The 17,652-nt window shown below is 43.5% G+C and overlaps 1 protein-coding gene across 5 annotated transcripts in view; it reads right to left on the bottom strand.

The window, feature by feature from the left end:
* The window catches only part of LOC139557906 (membrane-associated guanylate kinase, WW and PDZ domain-containing protein 1-like), a 170,713-nt gene that overhangs the window by 37,854 nt on the left and 115,207 nt on the right, over nucleotides 1-17,652 (bottom strand). For all 5 annotated transcript variants that reach the window (XR_011671489.1, XM_071373235.1, XM_071373237.1 and 2 more), the window contains exon 13: nucleotides 5,174-5,374. Coding sequence is in view for 4 of the 5 variants with exons in the window: in XM_071373235.1 (XP_071229336.1) it covers nucleotides 5,174-5,374 (201 nt within the window). In the remaining variant the exon portion in view is untranslated. The remainder of the gene's footprint in view (nucleotides 1-5,173; nucleotides 5,375-17,652) is intronic.

Below are 17,652 nucleotides of genomic sequence, written 5' to 3'. Positions count from 1 at the left end.
GATATATACACAGAGTACCAGTACTGAGTCAATGATAACATGGCTATATAAACAGAGTACCAGTACTGAGTCAATTATAACATGGCTGTATACACAGAGTACCAGTACTGAGTTAATGATAACATGGCTATATACACAGAGTACCAGTACTGAGTCAATGATAACATGGCTGTATACACAGAGTACCAGTACTGAGTTAATGATAACATGGATATATACACAGAGTACCAGTACTGAGTTAATGATAACATGGCTATATACACAGAGTACCAGTACTGAGTCAATGATACCATGGCTATATACACAGAGTACCAGTACTGAGTTAATGATAACATGGCTGTATACACAGAGTACCAGTACTGAGTTAATGATAACATGGCTATATACACAGAGTACCAGTACTGAGTCAATGATAACATGGCTGTATACACAGAGTACCAGTACTGAGTTAATGATAACATGGATATATACACAGAGTACCAGTACTGCGTTAATGATAACATGGCTATATACACAGAGTACCAGTACTGAGTCAATGATACCATGGCTATATACACAGAGTACCAGTACTGAGTCAAATATAACATGGCTGTATACACAGAGTACCAGTACTGAGTTAATGATAACATGGCTATATACACAGAGTACCAGTACTGAGTCAATGATAACATGGCTGTATACACAGAGTACCAGTACTGAGTTAATGATAACATGGATATATACACAGAGTACCAGTACTGAGTCAATGATAACATGGCTGTATACACAGAGTACCAGTACTGAGTTAATGATAACATGGCTATATACACAGAGTACCAGTACTGAGTTAATGATAACATGGCTGTATACACAGAGTACCAGTACTGAGTTAATGATAACATGGATATATACACAGAGTACCAGTACTGAGTCAATGATAACATGGCTGTATACACAGAGTACCAGTACTGAGTTAATGATAACATGGTACTATACACAGAGTACCAGTACTGAGTTAATGATAACATGGTACTATACACAGAGTACCAGTACTGAGTCAATGATAACATGGCTGTATACACAGAGTACCAGTACTGAGTCAATGATAACATGGCTGTATACACAGAGTACCAGTACTGAGTTAATGATAACATGGCTATATACACAGAGTACCAGTACTGAGTCAATGATAACATGGCTGTATACACAGAGTACCAGTACTGAGTTAATGATAACATGGCTATATACACAGAGTACCAGTACTGAGTCAATGATAACATGGCTGTATACACAGAGTACCAGTACTGAGTTAATGATAACATGGATATATACACAGAGTACCAGTACTGAGTCAATGATAACATGGCTGTATACACAGAGTACCAGTACTGAGTTAATGATAACATGGTACTATACACAGAGTACCAGTACTGAGTTAATGATAACATGGTACTATACACAGAGTACCAGTACTGAGTCAATGATAACATGGCTGTATACACAGAGTACCAGTACTGAGTCAATGATAACATGGCTGTATACACAGAGTACCAGTACTGAGTTAATGATAACATGGCTATATACACAGAGTACCAGTACTGAGTCAATGATAACATGGCTATATACACAGAGTACCAGTACTGAGTCAATGATAACATGGCTATATACACAGAGTACCAGTACTGAGTCAATGATAACATGGCTATATACACAGAGTACCAGTACTGAGTCAATGATAACATGGCTATATACACAGAGTACCAGTACTGAGTCAATGATAACATGGTTATATACACAGAGTACCAGTACTGAGTTAATGATAACATGGTACTATACACAGAGTACCAGTACTGAGTTAATGATAACATGGCTATATACACAGAGTCCCAGTACTGAGTTAATGATAACATGGCTATATACACAGAGTACCAGTACTGAGTTAATGATAACATGGCTATATACACAGAGTACCAGTACTGAGTTAATGATAACATGGATATATACACAGAGTACCAGTACTGAGTCAATGATAACATGGCTATATACACAGAGTACCAGTACTGAGTCAATGATAACATGGTTATATACACAGAGTACCAGTACTGAGTTAATGATAACATGGCTGTATACACAGAGTACCAGTACTGAGTCAATGATAACATGGCTGTATACACAGAGTACCAGTACTGAGTTAATGATAACATGGCTGTATACACAGAGTACCAGTACTGAGTCAATGATAACATGGTTATATACACAGAGTACCAGTACTGAGTCAATGATAACATGGTTATATACACAGAGTACCAGTACTGAGTTAATGATAACATGGCTGTATACACAGAGTACCAGTACTGCGTTAATGATAACATGGTTATATACACAGAGTACCAGTACTGAGTCAATAATAACATGGCTATATACACAGAGTACCAGTACTGAGTCAATGATAACATGGCTGTATACACAGAGTACCAGTAATGAGTCAATGATAACATGGCTATATACACAGAGTACCAGTACTGAGTCAATGATAACATGGTTATATACACAGAGTACCATTACTGAGTTAATGATAACATTCAGAACAGAAACACAAACAGTCGGATGCCAAGTATTAGCTATACCAGGCGGTGATGCAGCCAGTCAAGATGCTCTCAATGGTGCAGCTGTAGAAGTTTTTAAGGATCTGAGGGCCGATGCCAAATATTTTCAGTCTCCTGGGGGGGAAGAGACGTTGTCGTGCCCTCTTCATGACTGTGTTGGTGTGTGTGGACCATGATAGGTCCTTAGTGATGTGGACACAGAGGAACTTGAAGCTCTCAACCTTCTCCACTACAGCCCTGTCAATGTGAATGTGGTCGTGCTTGGCCCTCCGTTTCCTTTAGTCCACAATCAGCTCATTTGTCTTGATTTACGTTGAGGGAGACCACACTGCCAGGTCTCTGACCTCCTCCTTATAGGTTGTCTCATCGTTGTCGATGATCAGGCCTACCACCGTTGTGTCGTCTGCAAACTTAATGATGGTGTTGGAGTCGTGTTTCGCCACGCAGTCGTGGGTGAACAGAGAGTACAGTAGGGGACTAAGCACTCATCCCCGAGGAGCCCCCGTATTGAGAGTCAGTGAGGCTGATGTGCTGTTACCTACCCTCACCACCTTCGGGCGGCCCGCCTAGAAGTCCAGGATCCAGTTGCAGAGGAAGGTGTTTAATCCCAGGGTCCTTAGCTTAGTGATGACTTTGGAAGGCACTATGGTGTTGGATGCTGAGCTGTAGTCAATTAACAGCATTCTCACATAGGTGTTCCCTTTGCCCAGGTGGGAAAGGGCAATGTGGAGTGCAATAGAGGTTGCGTTGTTTGTGGATCTGTTGGGGCGGTATGTGAATTGGTGTGGGTCTAGGGTGTCTGGGATAATGGTGTTGATGTGAGCCATGACCAACCTTTCAAAGCATTTCATGGCCACAGATGTGAGTGCTAAGGAAGCGATAGTCATTTACACAGGTTACCTTGGTGTTCTTGTGCACAGGGACTATGGTGCGTCTGCTTGAGAATTTGTAGGTATTACAGACTGAGTCCAGGAGAGGTTGAAAATGTCAGTGAAGATACTTGCCAGCTGGTCAGCGCGTGCTCTGATCATGCATCCTGGTAATGAGTGTGCTTGGCTCTAAGCGAACATAGAAGGCGTTTAGCTCATCTGGTAGGCTCGTGTCACTGGACAGCTGGTGTCTGGGTTTCCGTTTGTAATACGTGATAGTTTGCAAGCCCTGACACATCCGATGAGCATCAGAGCCGGTGTAGTAGAATTCGATCTTGTCGTAATCCATGGCTTCTGGTTGGGAAATGTACGTACGGTCACTGTGGGGACGATGTCGTCGATGCACTTATCAATGAAGCTGGTGACTGATGTGGTAAACTCCTTAATGTCATCGGATGAATCCCAGAACATACAGTGCCTGCAGAATGTAATCATACCTCTTGACTTATTCCACATTTTGATGTGTTACAGCCTGAATTCAACATTTATTAAATATATGTTTTGTCACTCACCTACACACAAGTTAATGACAAAGTGAAAACATGCTTTTAGAAATTTTTGCAAATGTATTTACAGGTCTTGTCATAGATTTTCAAGCCAATTGAAGTCAAAGCTGTATAGACAGTTGTGTGCTTTTCCAAATAATTTCCAATCAATTGAATTTACCACAGGTGGACTCCAATCAAGTTGTAGAAACATCTCAAGGATGATCAATGGAAACAGGATGCACCTGAGCTCAATTTCAAGTCAAAGGGTTTGAATACTTATGTAAATATTTTTTTTTATTCATATATTTATTTATATATTAGCAAAAAAATTTAAAAACTTGTTTTTTGCTTTGTCATTATGGGGTATTGTGTATAGATTGATAAGGACATGTTTTTATTTAATACATTTTTAGAATAAGGCTGTAACATAACAAAATGTGGAAGAAGGAAATACTTATATACAGAAGAACAAGTATTTGATACTTAGGTCTGTGAGAGACGGAATTCTTACTGGTTGGTAGGTGATCAAATACTTATGTCATGCAATAAAATGCAAATGAATTACTTAAAAATCATACAATCTGATTTTCTGGATTTTTGTTTTAGATTCCGTCTCTCAAAGTTGAAGTGTACCTATGATAAAAATTACAGACCTCTACATGCTTTGTAACTAGGCAAACCTGCAAAATCGCCAGTGTATCAAATACTTATTCTCCCCACTGTATATGTCCCTGACTGGTGTTAGAGTTTGGTATAGACACTGAGTGTACAAAACATTAGGAACACCTTCCTAATATGGAGTTTCACCCTCTTTTGCACTCAGAACAACCCATTTGTCGGGGCATGGACTCTACAAGGTGTCGAAAGCGTTTCCACAGGGATGTTGGCCCATGTTGACCCCAATGCTTACCCACAGTTGTGTCAAGTTGACTGGATGTCCTTTGGGTGGTGGACCATTCTTGGTACACACGGGAAACTGTTGAGTGTGAAAAACCCCAGCAGCATTGCAGTTCTACTACCATACCCAGTTCAAACTAACTCACTGGTGTTAAGTCTTGGTATGTATATAACTCACTGGTGTTAGATATTGGTAGGTATATAACTCACTGGTGTTAAGTCTTGGTATGTATATAACTCACTGGTGTTAAGTCTTGGTAGGTATATAACTCACTGGTGTTAAGTCTTGGTATGATGGTGAGTCTGAGTGTGTTTCCGGCCCGTCTCAGTATCTGCGCCAGGTCTCTGTGAGGCAGGGTGACAACAGACCGCCCCTCCACTGCTTCTAGCTGGTCACCCGGCTGGATCTGACCCGACCGGGCCGCAGGGCTGCCCCCACGCACCGTCACAAACCTGTGGGACAGCATGGACGAGGCTGGGGTGTGGGGAGAGAGACAGAGAGAGAGAGAGAGAGAGAGGGGGAGGGAGGGAGTGAGACAGTGCGAGAGAGAGGGAGGGAGTGAGTGAGACAGAGCGAGAGAGTGGGACAGAGCGAGAGAGAGAGAAGCAGAGAGAGAGAGAGGGAGGGAGTGAGTGAGATAGAGAGAGAGAGGGAGGAAGACAGAAAGAGAGAGAGGGAGGGAGTGAGACAGACAGAGAGAAAGAGTGAGACATAGAGAGAGAGAGAGAGAGAGAGGCAGAGAGAGAGAGAGAGAGAGAGGGAGGGAGACAGAGAGAGAGTGAGACAGAGAGAGTGAGAGGCAGAGAGAGAGAGAGGGAGAGAGGGAGGGAGTGAGACAGAGAGAGAGAGAGAGAGAGGGAGGGAGAGAGACAGAGACAGAGAGAGAGAGACAGAGAGAGAGTGAGACAGAGAGAGAGAAAGAGAGAGAGTGAGGGAGAGAGAGAGAGAGAGAGAGAGAGAGAGAGAGAGAGAGAGAGAGAGAGAGAGAGAGAGAGAGAGAGAGAGAGAGAGAGAGAGAGAGAGAGAGAGAGAGAGAGAGAGAGAGAGAGAGAGAGAGAGAGAGAGAGAGAGAGAGAGAGAGAGAGAGAGAGAGAGAGAGAGAGGTGGAGTGTGGAGAGAGAGAGACAGAGAGGAGAGGTCACGGTCAGATGAGCTCCTGCATTTTTCAGCATTTTCTTTAAAAAATATACATTTAGAGTTAGATAAACTTGGATTTTTTGTCAGGAACACATACAGGATGCTACCCTCTACAACATAACCCTCACTTCAAATCAAAACTCAAAACCTACAACCTTATTTTGGACGGAATTACGGAATCACCTGAAAATTTCACAAATACCAAGGATTATACAGCAAATCCTCTGGAAAACAACAGAAACCTGAAAACACCACCCAACCTGGAACTGAGTGAGTAATGTTTAGTCTGAAACTATATTCTATTTCCAAAAGCCAAGAAGAAAAATACATGACATTACTTTATAAGGACTGAATGGTAACATAATTCTGCCAAGCTTGATACAAATTCAACTAGCACTTAAGTGTCAAGTGAGAGGTGTCAAAGCCCATTAGCCCAACAATGGCAGGAGAGTCGAATAGTCTACCCCAACCAAATGGAGAGGCCTTAGAAGCTGCCTCCCGCTGTTCAGAGGTAATTAAAATACAGTACCCTGGGATTGCAAAGAATGATAAGGCAAGAAAAGATCACAAAATGAAGCTCCTTATGGAAAATCAAGAGACACTTTTTGCTGACTATTACAAAAATGGGAACATCAGCAACCTTATCTTCCACACAAACAATCCAGTGGCATGGCACAGTGCTATATTAGCACACTACCCCTCTGTTAAGAGAGGGGGGATTAACGAGGGGTGGAAACTCAGGATACTTGACAACGAGGACTCTGAGTCAGCTAATATAAATCTATATAAGTCTGGAACAGTATTGGTACAGGGCAATCACAAACAGTTTCAGCTGGACTTTCATCTAATCAAAGAATTAGCCCAGCAGGAGAAGCTCTCCCTTGATAAAGATACCCCCACCCAAAGCGGGTCAGACCAGACGTCTTCATCATATAATCACACAGACGAGCAACCCTCAGCAGACAGTCTACCTCCCAGTACAGAGTACTTCTCCCTCATTGAAATGAAGGATAAATTCACCCAGCTGGAGGTAAGGCAGGTGGAGCTGGAACAGCAGGTGATCACACTCCAGTCAGCACAGACCCAGACAACAGTCCAGCACAACAACACCCCCTTAACCAGACCTGGAGAGCTGGAGGTGGAGAAAGACATATCTGCACTATGGACAGTGGTGAGACAACATCAACAGGAGAAAGAGCAGAAGCAGGAGCAGAACAGAGCACTAGAGGAGAGGATCAGACTACAGGAGGAGAGGGAGAGGGGGATGGAGGAGAGGATCAGACTACAGGAGGAGAGGGAGAAGGGGATGGAGGAGAGGATCAGACTGCTGGAGGAGAGGGAGAGGGGGATGGAGGAGAGGATCAGACTGCTGGAGGAGAGGTTGAGGGGGATGGCATGTGACAGAGAACAACCCACTAGGGAGGTGGTCATCCCCACAGAGACGCCAGCAGAACAGCCCACCTCAGCACCGGACAAAAGTCTCGACACCACAGCAGAACAGTCCACACCAGACCCTGACCATAGAAACGACATCACAACAGAACAGACAAAAGAAAAACCCCAAGCCCAGCAGCTCTCACCCCCCCTGAGCACCCCCCCTGTCAGCCACCCTGATAGCCCTCCTGACAACCCCCCCAGACCCACTGAGGACAAACACAAGACACAGATTGTCCTTCTTATGGACTCAAATGGGAAATATATAGAAGAAAAAAAACTTTTTCCCAAACACAGTGTGTCTAAACTCTGGTGTCCAAACACCCAGCGCGCCCTAGACCTTCTGTCTGAGGACAAACTAGGCTCACCTAGCCACATAATAATACACACAGGCACAAACGACCTGAGAGCACAGCAGGAAAGGGTGGCCACAGCACTGAAGGGAGTGATTGAAAAAGCTTCTTCTACTTTCCCCAACGCACAAGTGGTTATCTCCACCCTGCTACCACGAAAAGACTTCCACCCTGCTACAATACAGCGGGTAAACGCAAGCATTTCCCGTGACTGTGCCTCAAAACCAAATGTTTTCCTGGCCCACCACTCCACCCTGGACTTGAACAGCCTCTATGACCAGGTCCACCTCTACAAGGCAGCAGTGCCCACCTTTGCCCGGACTCTAAAGGACATCGCTCTCAAACGCAGCCCCAACACTTCACACAGGAGCAACAGATCAATAGACACCCCACCCAGACCAGCGAGACACCCTCCAAGACCTTCAGGACCCCCCCCTGGACCTCCACATAGAGGACCCACGCCAAGAGGACCTACATCCAGACCACAGCACCCCCAGACACACCCCCACCCCAACCAATCAACACCCCCCCACATCAACCATGCCCACACCCAATTTAGGCCCCCTCAGATCAGACCCATGCCACTCCTGCCCACCCCATGCACCCCACCCCCGCAAAGAGGGCATCAACATGGAAGTCACACATACGCCCAGGTAGTGAGCGGGCAAACAGGCCCAACCCCCACTCTTACACTCGCCCAAGCCAACGGCATGTACCAGATGCTCAGCAGGCTCTGCTCACACTTACTGGCCTGAGGCCAAACCACACGGCCAACAACATTGGACACTTCATGGAACAAAAAGCCTTCACTATATCATCCTGGAATATCCAAGGCCTGAGGTCATCTGCCTTTGGCCTAAAGAGCAGGAACCCGGACTTCACCAAAGAAATCGGTAATGCAGACATTGTCATCCTGCAAGAAACCTGGTACAGAGGAGACGGACCCACTGGTTGCCCTCTAGGTTACAGAGAACTGGTAGTCCCATCCACCAAACTACCAGGTGTGAAACAGGGAAGGGACTCAGGGGGAATGCTAATTTGGTATAGAGCAGACCTAACTCACTCCATTAAATTAATCAAAACAGGAACATTTTACATTTGGCTAGAAATTCAAAAGGAAATTATCTTAACAGAGAAAAATGTCCTCCTGTGTGCTACCTATATCCCCCCACTAGAATCCCCATACTTTAATGAAGACAGCTTCTCCATCCTGAATGAGGAAATCAATCATTTCCAGGCCCAGGGACATGTATTAGTCTGTGGCGACCTAAATGCCAGAACTGGACAAGAACCTGACACCCTCAGCACACAGGGGGACAAACACCTACCTGGAGGTGACAGCATTCCCTCCCCCATATGCCCCCCTAGGCACAACTATGACAACATAACCAACAAAAACGGGTCACAACTCCTGCAGCTCTGTCGCACGCTGGGTATGTACATAGTCAATGGTAGGCTTCGAGGGGACTCCTATGGTAGGTTCACCTATAGCTCATCTCTTGGCAGTAGCACTGTAGACTACTTTATCACTGACCTCAACCCAGAGTCTCTCAGAGCGTTCACAGTCAGCCCACTGACACCCCTATCAGACCACAGCAAAATCACAGTCTACTTGAACAGAGCAATACTCAATCATGAGGCATCAAAGCCAAAGGAACTGAGTAACATTAAGAAATGCTATAGATGGAAGGAATGCAGTTTGGAAACCTACCAAAAAACAATTAGACAACAGCAAATTCAATCCCTTTTAGACAACTTCCTGGGTAAAACGTTCCACTGCAATAGTGAAGGTGTAAACTTGGCAGTAGAAAATCTTAACAGTATATTTGACCTCTCCGCTTCCCTATCAAACCTAAAAATCTCAAATAGAAAACCGAAGAAAATGAACAACAATGACAAATGGTTTGATGACGAATGCAAAAATCTAAGAAATAAATTGAGAAACCTGTCCAACCAAAAACATAGAGACCCTGAAAACCTGAGTCTACGCCTTCACTATGGTGAATCACTAAAACAATACAGAAATACACTACGGAAAAAGAAGGAACAGCACGTCAGAAATCAGCTCAATGTAATTGAACAATCCATAGACTCTGACCACTTCTGGGAAAATTGGAAAACACTAAACAAACAACAACACGAAGAATTATCTATCCAAAATGGAGATGTATGGGTAAACCACTTCTCCAATCATTTTGGCTCTATAACAAAGAATAAAGAGCAAAAACATATACATGATCAAATACAAATCCTTGAATCAACTATTAAAGACTACCAGAACCCACTGGATTCTCCAATTACCTTGAACGAGTTACAGGACAAAATAAAAACCCTCCAACCCAAAAAGGCCTGTGGTGTTGATGGTATCCTTAATGAAATGATCAAATATACAGACAACAAATTCCAATTGGCTATACTAAAACTCTTTAACATCGTCCTTAGCTCTGGCATCTTCCCCAATATTTGGAACCAAGGACTGATCACCCCAATCCACAAAAGTGGAGACAAATTTGACCCCAATAACTACCGTGGAATATGCGTCAACAGTAACCTTGGGAAAATACTCTGCATTATCATTAACAGCAGACTCGTACATTTCCTCAATGAAAACAATGTACTGAGCAAATGTCAAATTGGCTTTTTACCAAATTACCGTACAACAGACCATGTATTCACCCTACACACCCTAATTGACAACCAAACAAACCAAAACAAAGGCAAAGTCTTCTCATGCTTTGTTGATTTCAAAAAAGCCTTCGACTCAATTTGGCATGAGGGTCTGCTATACAAATTGATGGAAAGTGGTGTTGGGGGAAAAACATACGACATTATAAAATCCATGTACACAAACAACAAGTGTGCGGTTAAAATTGGCAAAAAACACACACATTTCTTCACACAGGGTCGTGGGGTGAGACAGGGATGCAGCTTAAGCCCCACCCTCTTCAACATATATATCAACGAATTGGCGAGGGCATTAGAACAGTCTGCAGCACCTGGCCTCACCCTACTAGAATCCGAAGTCAAATGTCTACTGTTTGCTGATGATCTGGTGCTTCTGTCACCAACCAAGGAGGGCCTACAGCAGCACCTAGATCTTCTGCACAGATTCTGTCAGACCTGGGCCCTGACAGTAAATCTCAGTAAGACCAAAATAATGGTGTTCCAAAAAAGGTCCAGTCGCCAGGACCACAAATTCCATCTAGACACCGTTGCCCTAGAGCACACAAAAAACTATACATACCTCGGCCTAAACCTCAGCACCACAGGTAACTTCCACAAAGCTGTGAACGATCTGAGAGACAAGGCAAGAAGGGCATTCTATGCCATCAAAAGGAACATAAATTTCAACATACCAATTAGGATCTGGCTAAAAATACTTGAATCAGTCATAGAGCCCATTGCCCTTTATGGTTGTGAGGTCTGGGGTCCGCTCACCAACCAAGATTTCACAAAATGGGACAAACACCAAATTGAGACTCTGCATGCAGAATTCTGCAAAAATATCCTCTGTGTACAACGTAGAACACCAAATAATGCATGCAGAGCAGAATTAGGCCGATACCCACTAATTATCAAAATCCAGAAAAGAGCCGTTAAATTCTACAACCACCTAAAAGGAAGCGATTCCCAAACCTTCCATAACAAAGCCATCACCTACAGAGAGATGAACCTGGAGAAGAGTCCCCTAAGCAAGCTGGTCCTGAGGCTCTGTTCACAAACACAAACACACCCCACAGAGCCCCAGGACAGCAGCACAATTAGACCCAACCAAATCATGAGAAAACAAAAAGATAATTACTTGACACATTGGAAAGAATTAACAAAAAAACAGAGCAAACTAGAATGCTATTTGGCCCTAAACAGAGAGTACACAGTGGCAGAATACCTGACCACTGTGACTGACCCAAACTTAAGGAAAGCTTTGACTATGTACAGACTCAGTGAGCATAGCCTTGCTATTGAGAAAGGCCGCCGTAGGCAGACATGGCTCTCAAGAGAAGACAGGCTATGTGCACACTGCCCACAAAATGAGGTGGAAACTGAGCTGCACTTCCTAACCTCCTGCCCAATGTATGACCATATTAGAGAGACATATTTCCCTCAGATTACACAGATCCACTTTCTTTCTTCAAAAGAAAGAATTCCAATAAACAAAATCATGAACCAATCAAAGGACTCATATTTACAACATTGGAAAAACGAAACAAAATCCCAAAGCCGACTAAATTGCTATCTGACCCTAAACAGAGAATATGAATTGGCTGAATATCTCTACTCTGTCAGAGATTCGAAGCAGAGACAGATCCTTACCAAGTACAGGCTGAGTGACCACCGATTGGCAATAGAAACCGGCAGACATAAAAAGACATGGCTACCCAAAGAGGAGCGTGTATGTGGTCACTGCACGACAGGGGAGGTAGAAACAGAGATGCACTTTCTCCTTTACTGTGATAAATATTCCTCACCAAGAGATTCATTATTCACAGAAATGACTACATTTATTCCAAATTTTAACTTATTAAACCCAGAGGAAAAACTAAAAATACTCATGGGCGAAGGAGCAATGGCTCCTCTTGCAGCCAAATATGTATTTGCCTGCCATAGCCTGAGGGACACTGAATAATAACATCTGCATAGTAAGCAGTAACTTACTTATTATGACTGTTATTGTTATTACTGTTATTGTTATTAGTATTATTATTGTTGTTTATCATTCCAAATAGTAATGGTATGGGTGGTAATGGTAATGATAGCAGTTTAATGATAGTGGTGGTGGTAGTGGTGCATTACACCATACATTACATTCGACTATTGACTGTTACCATTTTATTGTTACTATTTTTTATATTTAATTTTGTATTATTATTTACTGCCATTCTATATTATTATTTGTCATTGTTTTAATTGTATTACAATGTATATTGTATACATTGTTGCTTTGGCAATATTGACACAATGTTTTTCATGCCAATAAAGCAGCTTGAATTTGAATTTGAATTTGAATTTGAGAGAGAGAGAGAGAGAGAGAGAGAGAGAGAGAGAGAGAGAGAGAGAGAGAGAGAATTAGTGAGCCAGAAAGAAAGGAGAGGGAGAGGGATACCACAAGGAGGGAGAAAAAACAAGAGTGACAGAGAATGTGAGGGAGAGAGCACATGTGAGTGTGTGTAAGAGAGAAATAGAGAGAGGGAAAATGAGAAAGCATTTTAAATCTCAAAATCCCATGAGAAGGAGGTGGGGAACAGAGAGAGAGAGAAAAAGAGAGAGCGAGAGAGAGAGAGCGAGAGAGAGAGAGAGAGAGAGAGAGAGAGAGAGAGAGAGAGAGAGAGAGAGAGAGAGAGAGAGAGAGAGAGAGAGAGAGAGAGAGAGAGAGAGAGAGAGAGAGAGAGAGAGAGAGAGAGAGAGAGAGATGTGCACACTGCCCACAAAATGAGGCGGAAACTAACCCTCCTGCCAAATGTAAAACCATATTAGGGACACATACTTCCCTCAGATTATACAGACCCACAAAGAATTAGAAAACAAATCCAATTTTGATAAACTCTCATATCTATTGGGTGAAATACAACATTGTGCCATCACAGCAGCAATATTAGTCTCTATTCCTTTGAAACTTTTGTGAGTGTAATATTTTTACTGTTCAATTGATTGTTTATTTCACTTTTGTTTATTATCTATTTCACTTGCTTTGGGAAATACAGTGCATTCGGCAAAAATATTCAGACCCCTTGACTTTTTCCACATTTGGTTACATTGCAGCCTTATTCTAAAATGTATTAAATAGTTTTTTTCCCCTCATCAATCTACACACAATACGACATAATAACAAAGCACATTTGATGAAAACCCCCCCGGAAATATCACATTTACATAAGTATTCAGACCCTTTACTCAGTACTTTGTTTTAGCACATTTGGCAGCGATTACAGCCTGGAGTCTTCTTGGGTATGACGCTACAAGCCTGGCACACCTGTATTTGGGGAGTTTCTCCCATTCTTCTCTGCAGATCCTCTCAAGCTCTGTCAGGTTGGATTGGGAGCGTAGATGCACAGCTATTTTCAGGTCTCTCCAGAGTTGTTCGATCGGGTTCTGGCTGGGCCACTCAAGGACATTCAGAAACTTGTCACGAAGCCACTACTGTGTTGTCTTGGCTGTGTGCTTAGGGTCGTTGTCCTGTTGGAAGGTGAACCTTCACCCCAGTCTGAGCTCTTGAGCGCTCTGGAGCAGGTTTTCATCAAGGATTTCTCTGTACTTTGCTCCGTTCATCATTCCCTCTATCCTGACTAGTCTCCCATTCACTGCCGCAGTAAAACATCCCAACAGCATGATGCTGCCACCACCATGCTTCAACGTAGGAATGGTGCCAGGTTTCCTCCAGAAGTGACGCTTGACATACAGGCCAAAGAGTTCAATCTTGGTTTCATCAGACCAGAGAATCTTGTTTCTCATGGTCTCAGAGTCCTTTAGGTGCCTTTTGGCAAACTCTAAGCGAGCTGTCATGTGCCTTTTACTGAGGAGTGGCTTCTGTCTCGGAGCTCAACGGACAATTCCTTCAACCTCATGCCTTGGTTTTTGCTCTGATATGCACTGTCAACTGTGGGACCTTATATAGACAGGTGTGTGCCTTTACAAATCATGTCCAATCAATTTAATTTACCAATTTATCACAGGTGGACTCTAATCAAGTTGTAGAAACATCTCAAGGATGATCAATGGAAACAGGATTCACTTGAGCTTATTTGCGAGTCTCACAGCAAAAGGTCTGAATACTTATGTAAATAAGTATACATTTGCAAACATTTCTTAAAACCTGATTTTCACAGAGCAAACTAGAATGCTATTTGGCCCTAAACAGAGAGTACACAGTGGCAGAATACCTGACCACTGTGACTGACCCAAACTTAAGGAAAGCTTTGACTATGTACAGACTCAGTGAGCATAGCCTTGCTATTGAGAAAGGCCGCCGTAGGCAGACATGGCTCTCAAGAGAAGACAGGCTATGTGCACACTGCCCACAAAATGAGGTGGAAACTGAGCTGCACTTCCTAACCTCCTGCCCAATGTATGACCATATTAGAGAGACATATTTCCCTCAGATTACACAGATCCACAAAGAATTCGAAACCAAATCCAATTATGATAAACTCCCATATCTACTGGGTGAAATTCCACAGTGTGCCATCACAGCAGCAAGATTTGTGACCTGTTGCCACAAGAAAAGGGCAACCAGTGAAGAACAAACACCATTGTAAATACAACCCATATTTATGTTTATTTATTTTAACTTGTGTGCTTTAACCATTTATACATTGCTACAACACTGTATATATATATAATATGACACTTGTAATGTCTTTATTGCTTTGAAACTTCTGTATGTGTAATGTTTACTGTTAATTTGTATTGTTTATTTCACTTTTGTATATTATCTACCTCACTTGCTTTGGCAATGTTAACACATGTTTCCCATGCCAATAAAGCCCCTTGAATTGAATTGAATTGAATTGAGAGAGAGAGAGAGAGAGAGAGAGAGAGAGAGAGAGAGAGAGAGAGAGAGAGAGAGAGAGAGAGAGAGAGAGAGAGAGAGAGAGAGAGAGAGAGAGAGAGAGAGAGAGAGAGAGAGAGAGAGAGAGAGAGAGAGAGAGAGAGAGAGAGAGAGAGAGTTGAGAGTCAGTACTGTCAGTCATTTAGTTAGTAGTTAACCGCTGGATAGAGTTTGGTATGATGTAGAAAGGTATATTAATAATACAGCGTATGAAAGGACCAGAAAGACAGGGATAGAAAGGTGTGTTAAAGATCCCAGAGACACACAGCATCAAGGTAAACCAGGTTTTCTACAATTACAATGAGTAAGACAAGCACCACAGAGCTCCAAAATATACAAGGAACAATTGAAAGTTGAAGAAGCACCTCAATTCTGCAATATATGTCCTTCTTTTTTTCACTGGGACATGAGGAAGGGTATAAGGAAGGATATGAGGAAGGATATTAGGAAGCATATGAGGAAGCATATGAGGAAGCATACAGTTGAGCTACAGCTGGTGTACCAGTTCTAAAATAGGCCCCTATCTCAGTGTGTGTGTGTGTCTGTGTGTCTGTGTGTCTGTGGCACATGCATGCACCACTAGCTCTGTCTGTGTGGGCGTGCCATCTACGACAGATGCGCTAATAATTGATGATTGATTAAATAATTGAGGCGAACTTCCGATGGTAGACATTAAGTGATGCTACGGTATGCTTCAATGGTCATCAGTCTGATGTCACAGGGTTCTATCTGGGTCACAGACTGGAGCAGGGGAGGTTCTAGAACAGAGACAGGGTTCTATCTGGGTCACAGACTGGAGCAGGGGAGGTTCTAGAACAGAGACAGGGTTCTATCTGGGTTACAGACTGGAGCAGGGGAGGTTCTAGAACAGAGACAGGGTTCTATCTGGGTCACAGACTGGAGCAGGGGAGGTTCTAGAATAGAGACAGGGTTCTATCTGGGTTACAGACTGGAGCAGGGGAGGTTCTAGAATAGAGACAGGGTTCTATCTGGGTCACAGACTGGAGCAGGGGAGGTTCTAGAACAGAGACAGGGTTCTATCTGGGTCACAGACTGGAGCAGGGGAGGTTCTAGAACAGAGACAGGGTTCTATCTGGGTTACAGACTGGAGCAGGGGAGGTTCTAGAACAGAGACAGGGTTCTATCTGGGTCACAGACTGGAGCAGGGGAGGTTCTAGAATAGAGACAGGGTTCTATCTGGGTTACAGACTGGAGCAGGGGAGGTTCTAGAATAGAGACAGGGTTCTATCTGGGTTACAGACTGGAGCAGGGGAGGTTCTAGAACATAGACAGGGTTCTATCTGGGTCACAGACTGGAGCAGGGGAGGTTCTAGAACAGAGACAGGGTTCTATCTGGGTTACAGACTGGAGCAGGGGAGGTTCTAGAATATAGACAGGGTTCTATCTGGGTTACAGACTGGAGCAGGGGAGGTTCTAGAACAGAGACAGGGTTCTATCTGGGTTACAGACTGGAGCAGGGGAGGTTCTAGAACAGAGACATGGTTCTATCTGGGTTACAGACTGGAGCAGGGGAGGTTCTAGAACAGAGACATGGTTCTATCTGGGTTACAGACTGGAGCAGGGGAGGTTCTAGAATAGAGACAGGGTTCTATCTGGGTTACAGACTGGAGCAGGGGAGGTTCTAGAATAGAGACAGGGTTCTATCTGGGTTACAGACTGGAGCAGGGGAGGTTCCAGAACAGAGACATGGTTCTATCTGGGTTACAGACTGGAGCAGGGGAGGTTCTAGAACAGAGACAGGGTTCTATCTGGGTTACAGACTGGAGCAGGGGAGGTTCTAGAACAGAGACAGGGTTCTATCTGGGTTACAGACTGGAGCAGGGGAGGTTCTAGAACAGAGACAGGGTTCTATCTGGGTCACAGACTGGAGCAGGGGAGTTCTAGAATAGAGACAGGGTTCTATCTGGGTTACAGACTGGAGCAGGGGAGGTTCTAGAACAGAGACAGGGTTCTATCTGGGTTACAGACTGGAGCAGGGGAGGTTCTAGAATAGAGACAGGGTTCTATCTGGGTCACAGACTGGAGCAGGGGAGGTTCTAGAATAGAGGACATTGTTCAACTGTGTATACACACAGACACGGACACACAGAGACACACACAGACACAGACAGACACAGAAACACACAGAGATACACATACAGACACAGACATTGACACACAACAAGGGAAATCAAACCCAATTCATTAACAAGGTAGAACAAAATGTCTGTTTTCTTTCTTTTCATGTGAGGAGTCCTATAAACTTGATCAAATTAAACACA

The sequence above is a fragment of the Salvelinus alpinus genome, chromosome 28, assembly GCF_045679555.1.
Source record: "Salvelinus alpinus chromosome 28, SLU_Salpinus.1, whole genome shotgun sequence".
Lineage (NCBI taxonomy): Eukaryota > Metazoa > Chordata > Actinopteri > Salmoniformes > Salmonidae > Salvelinus > Salvelinus alpinus.
Note: the sequence above shows the minus strand (reverse complement) of the source record. Positions and strands in the feature narration are given on the sequence as shown.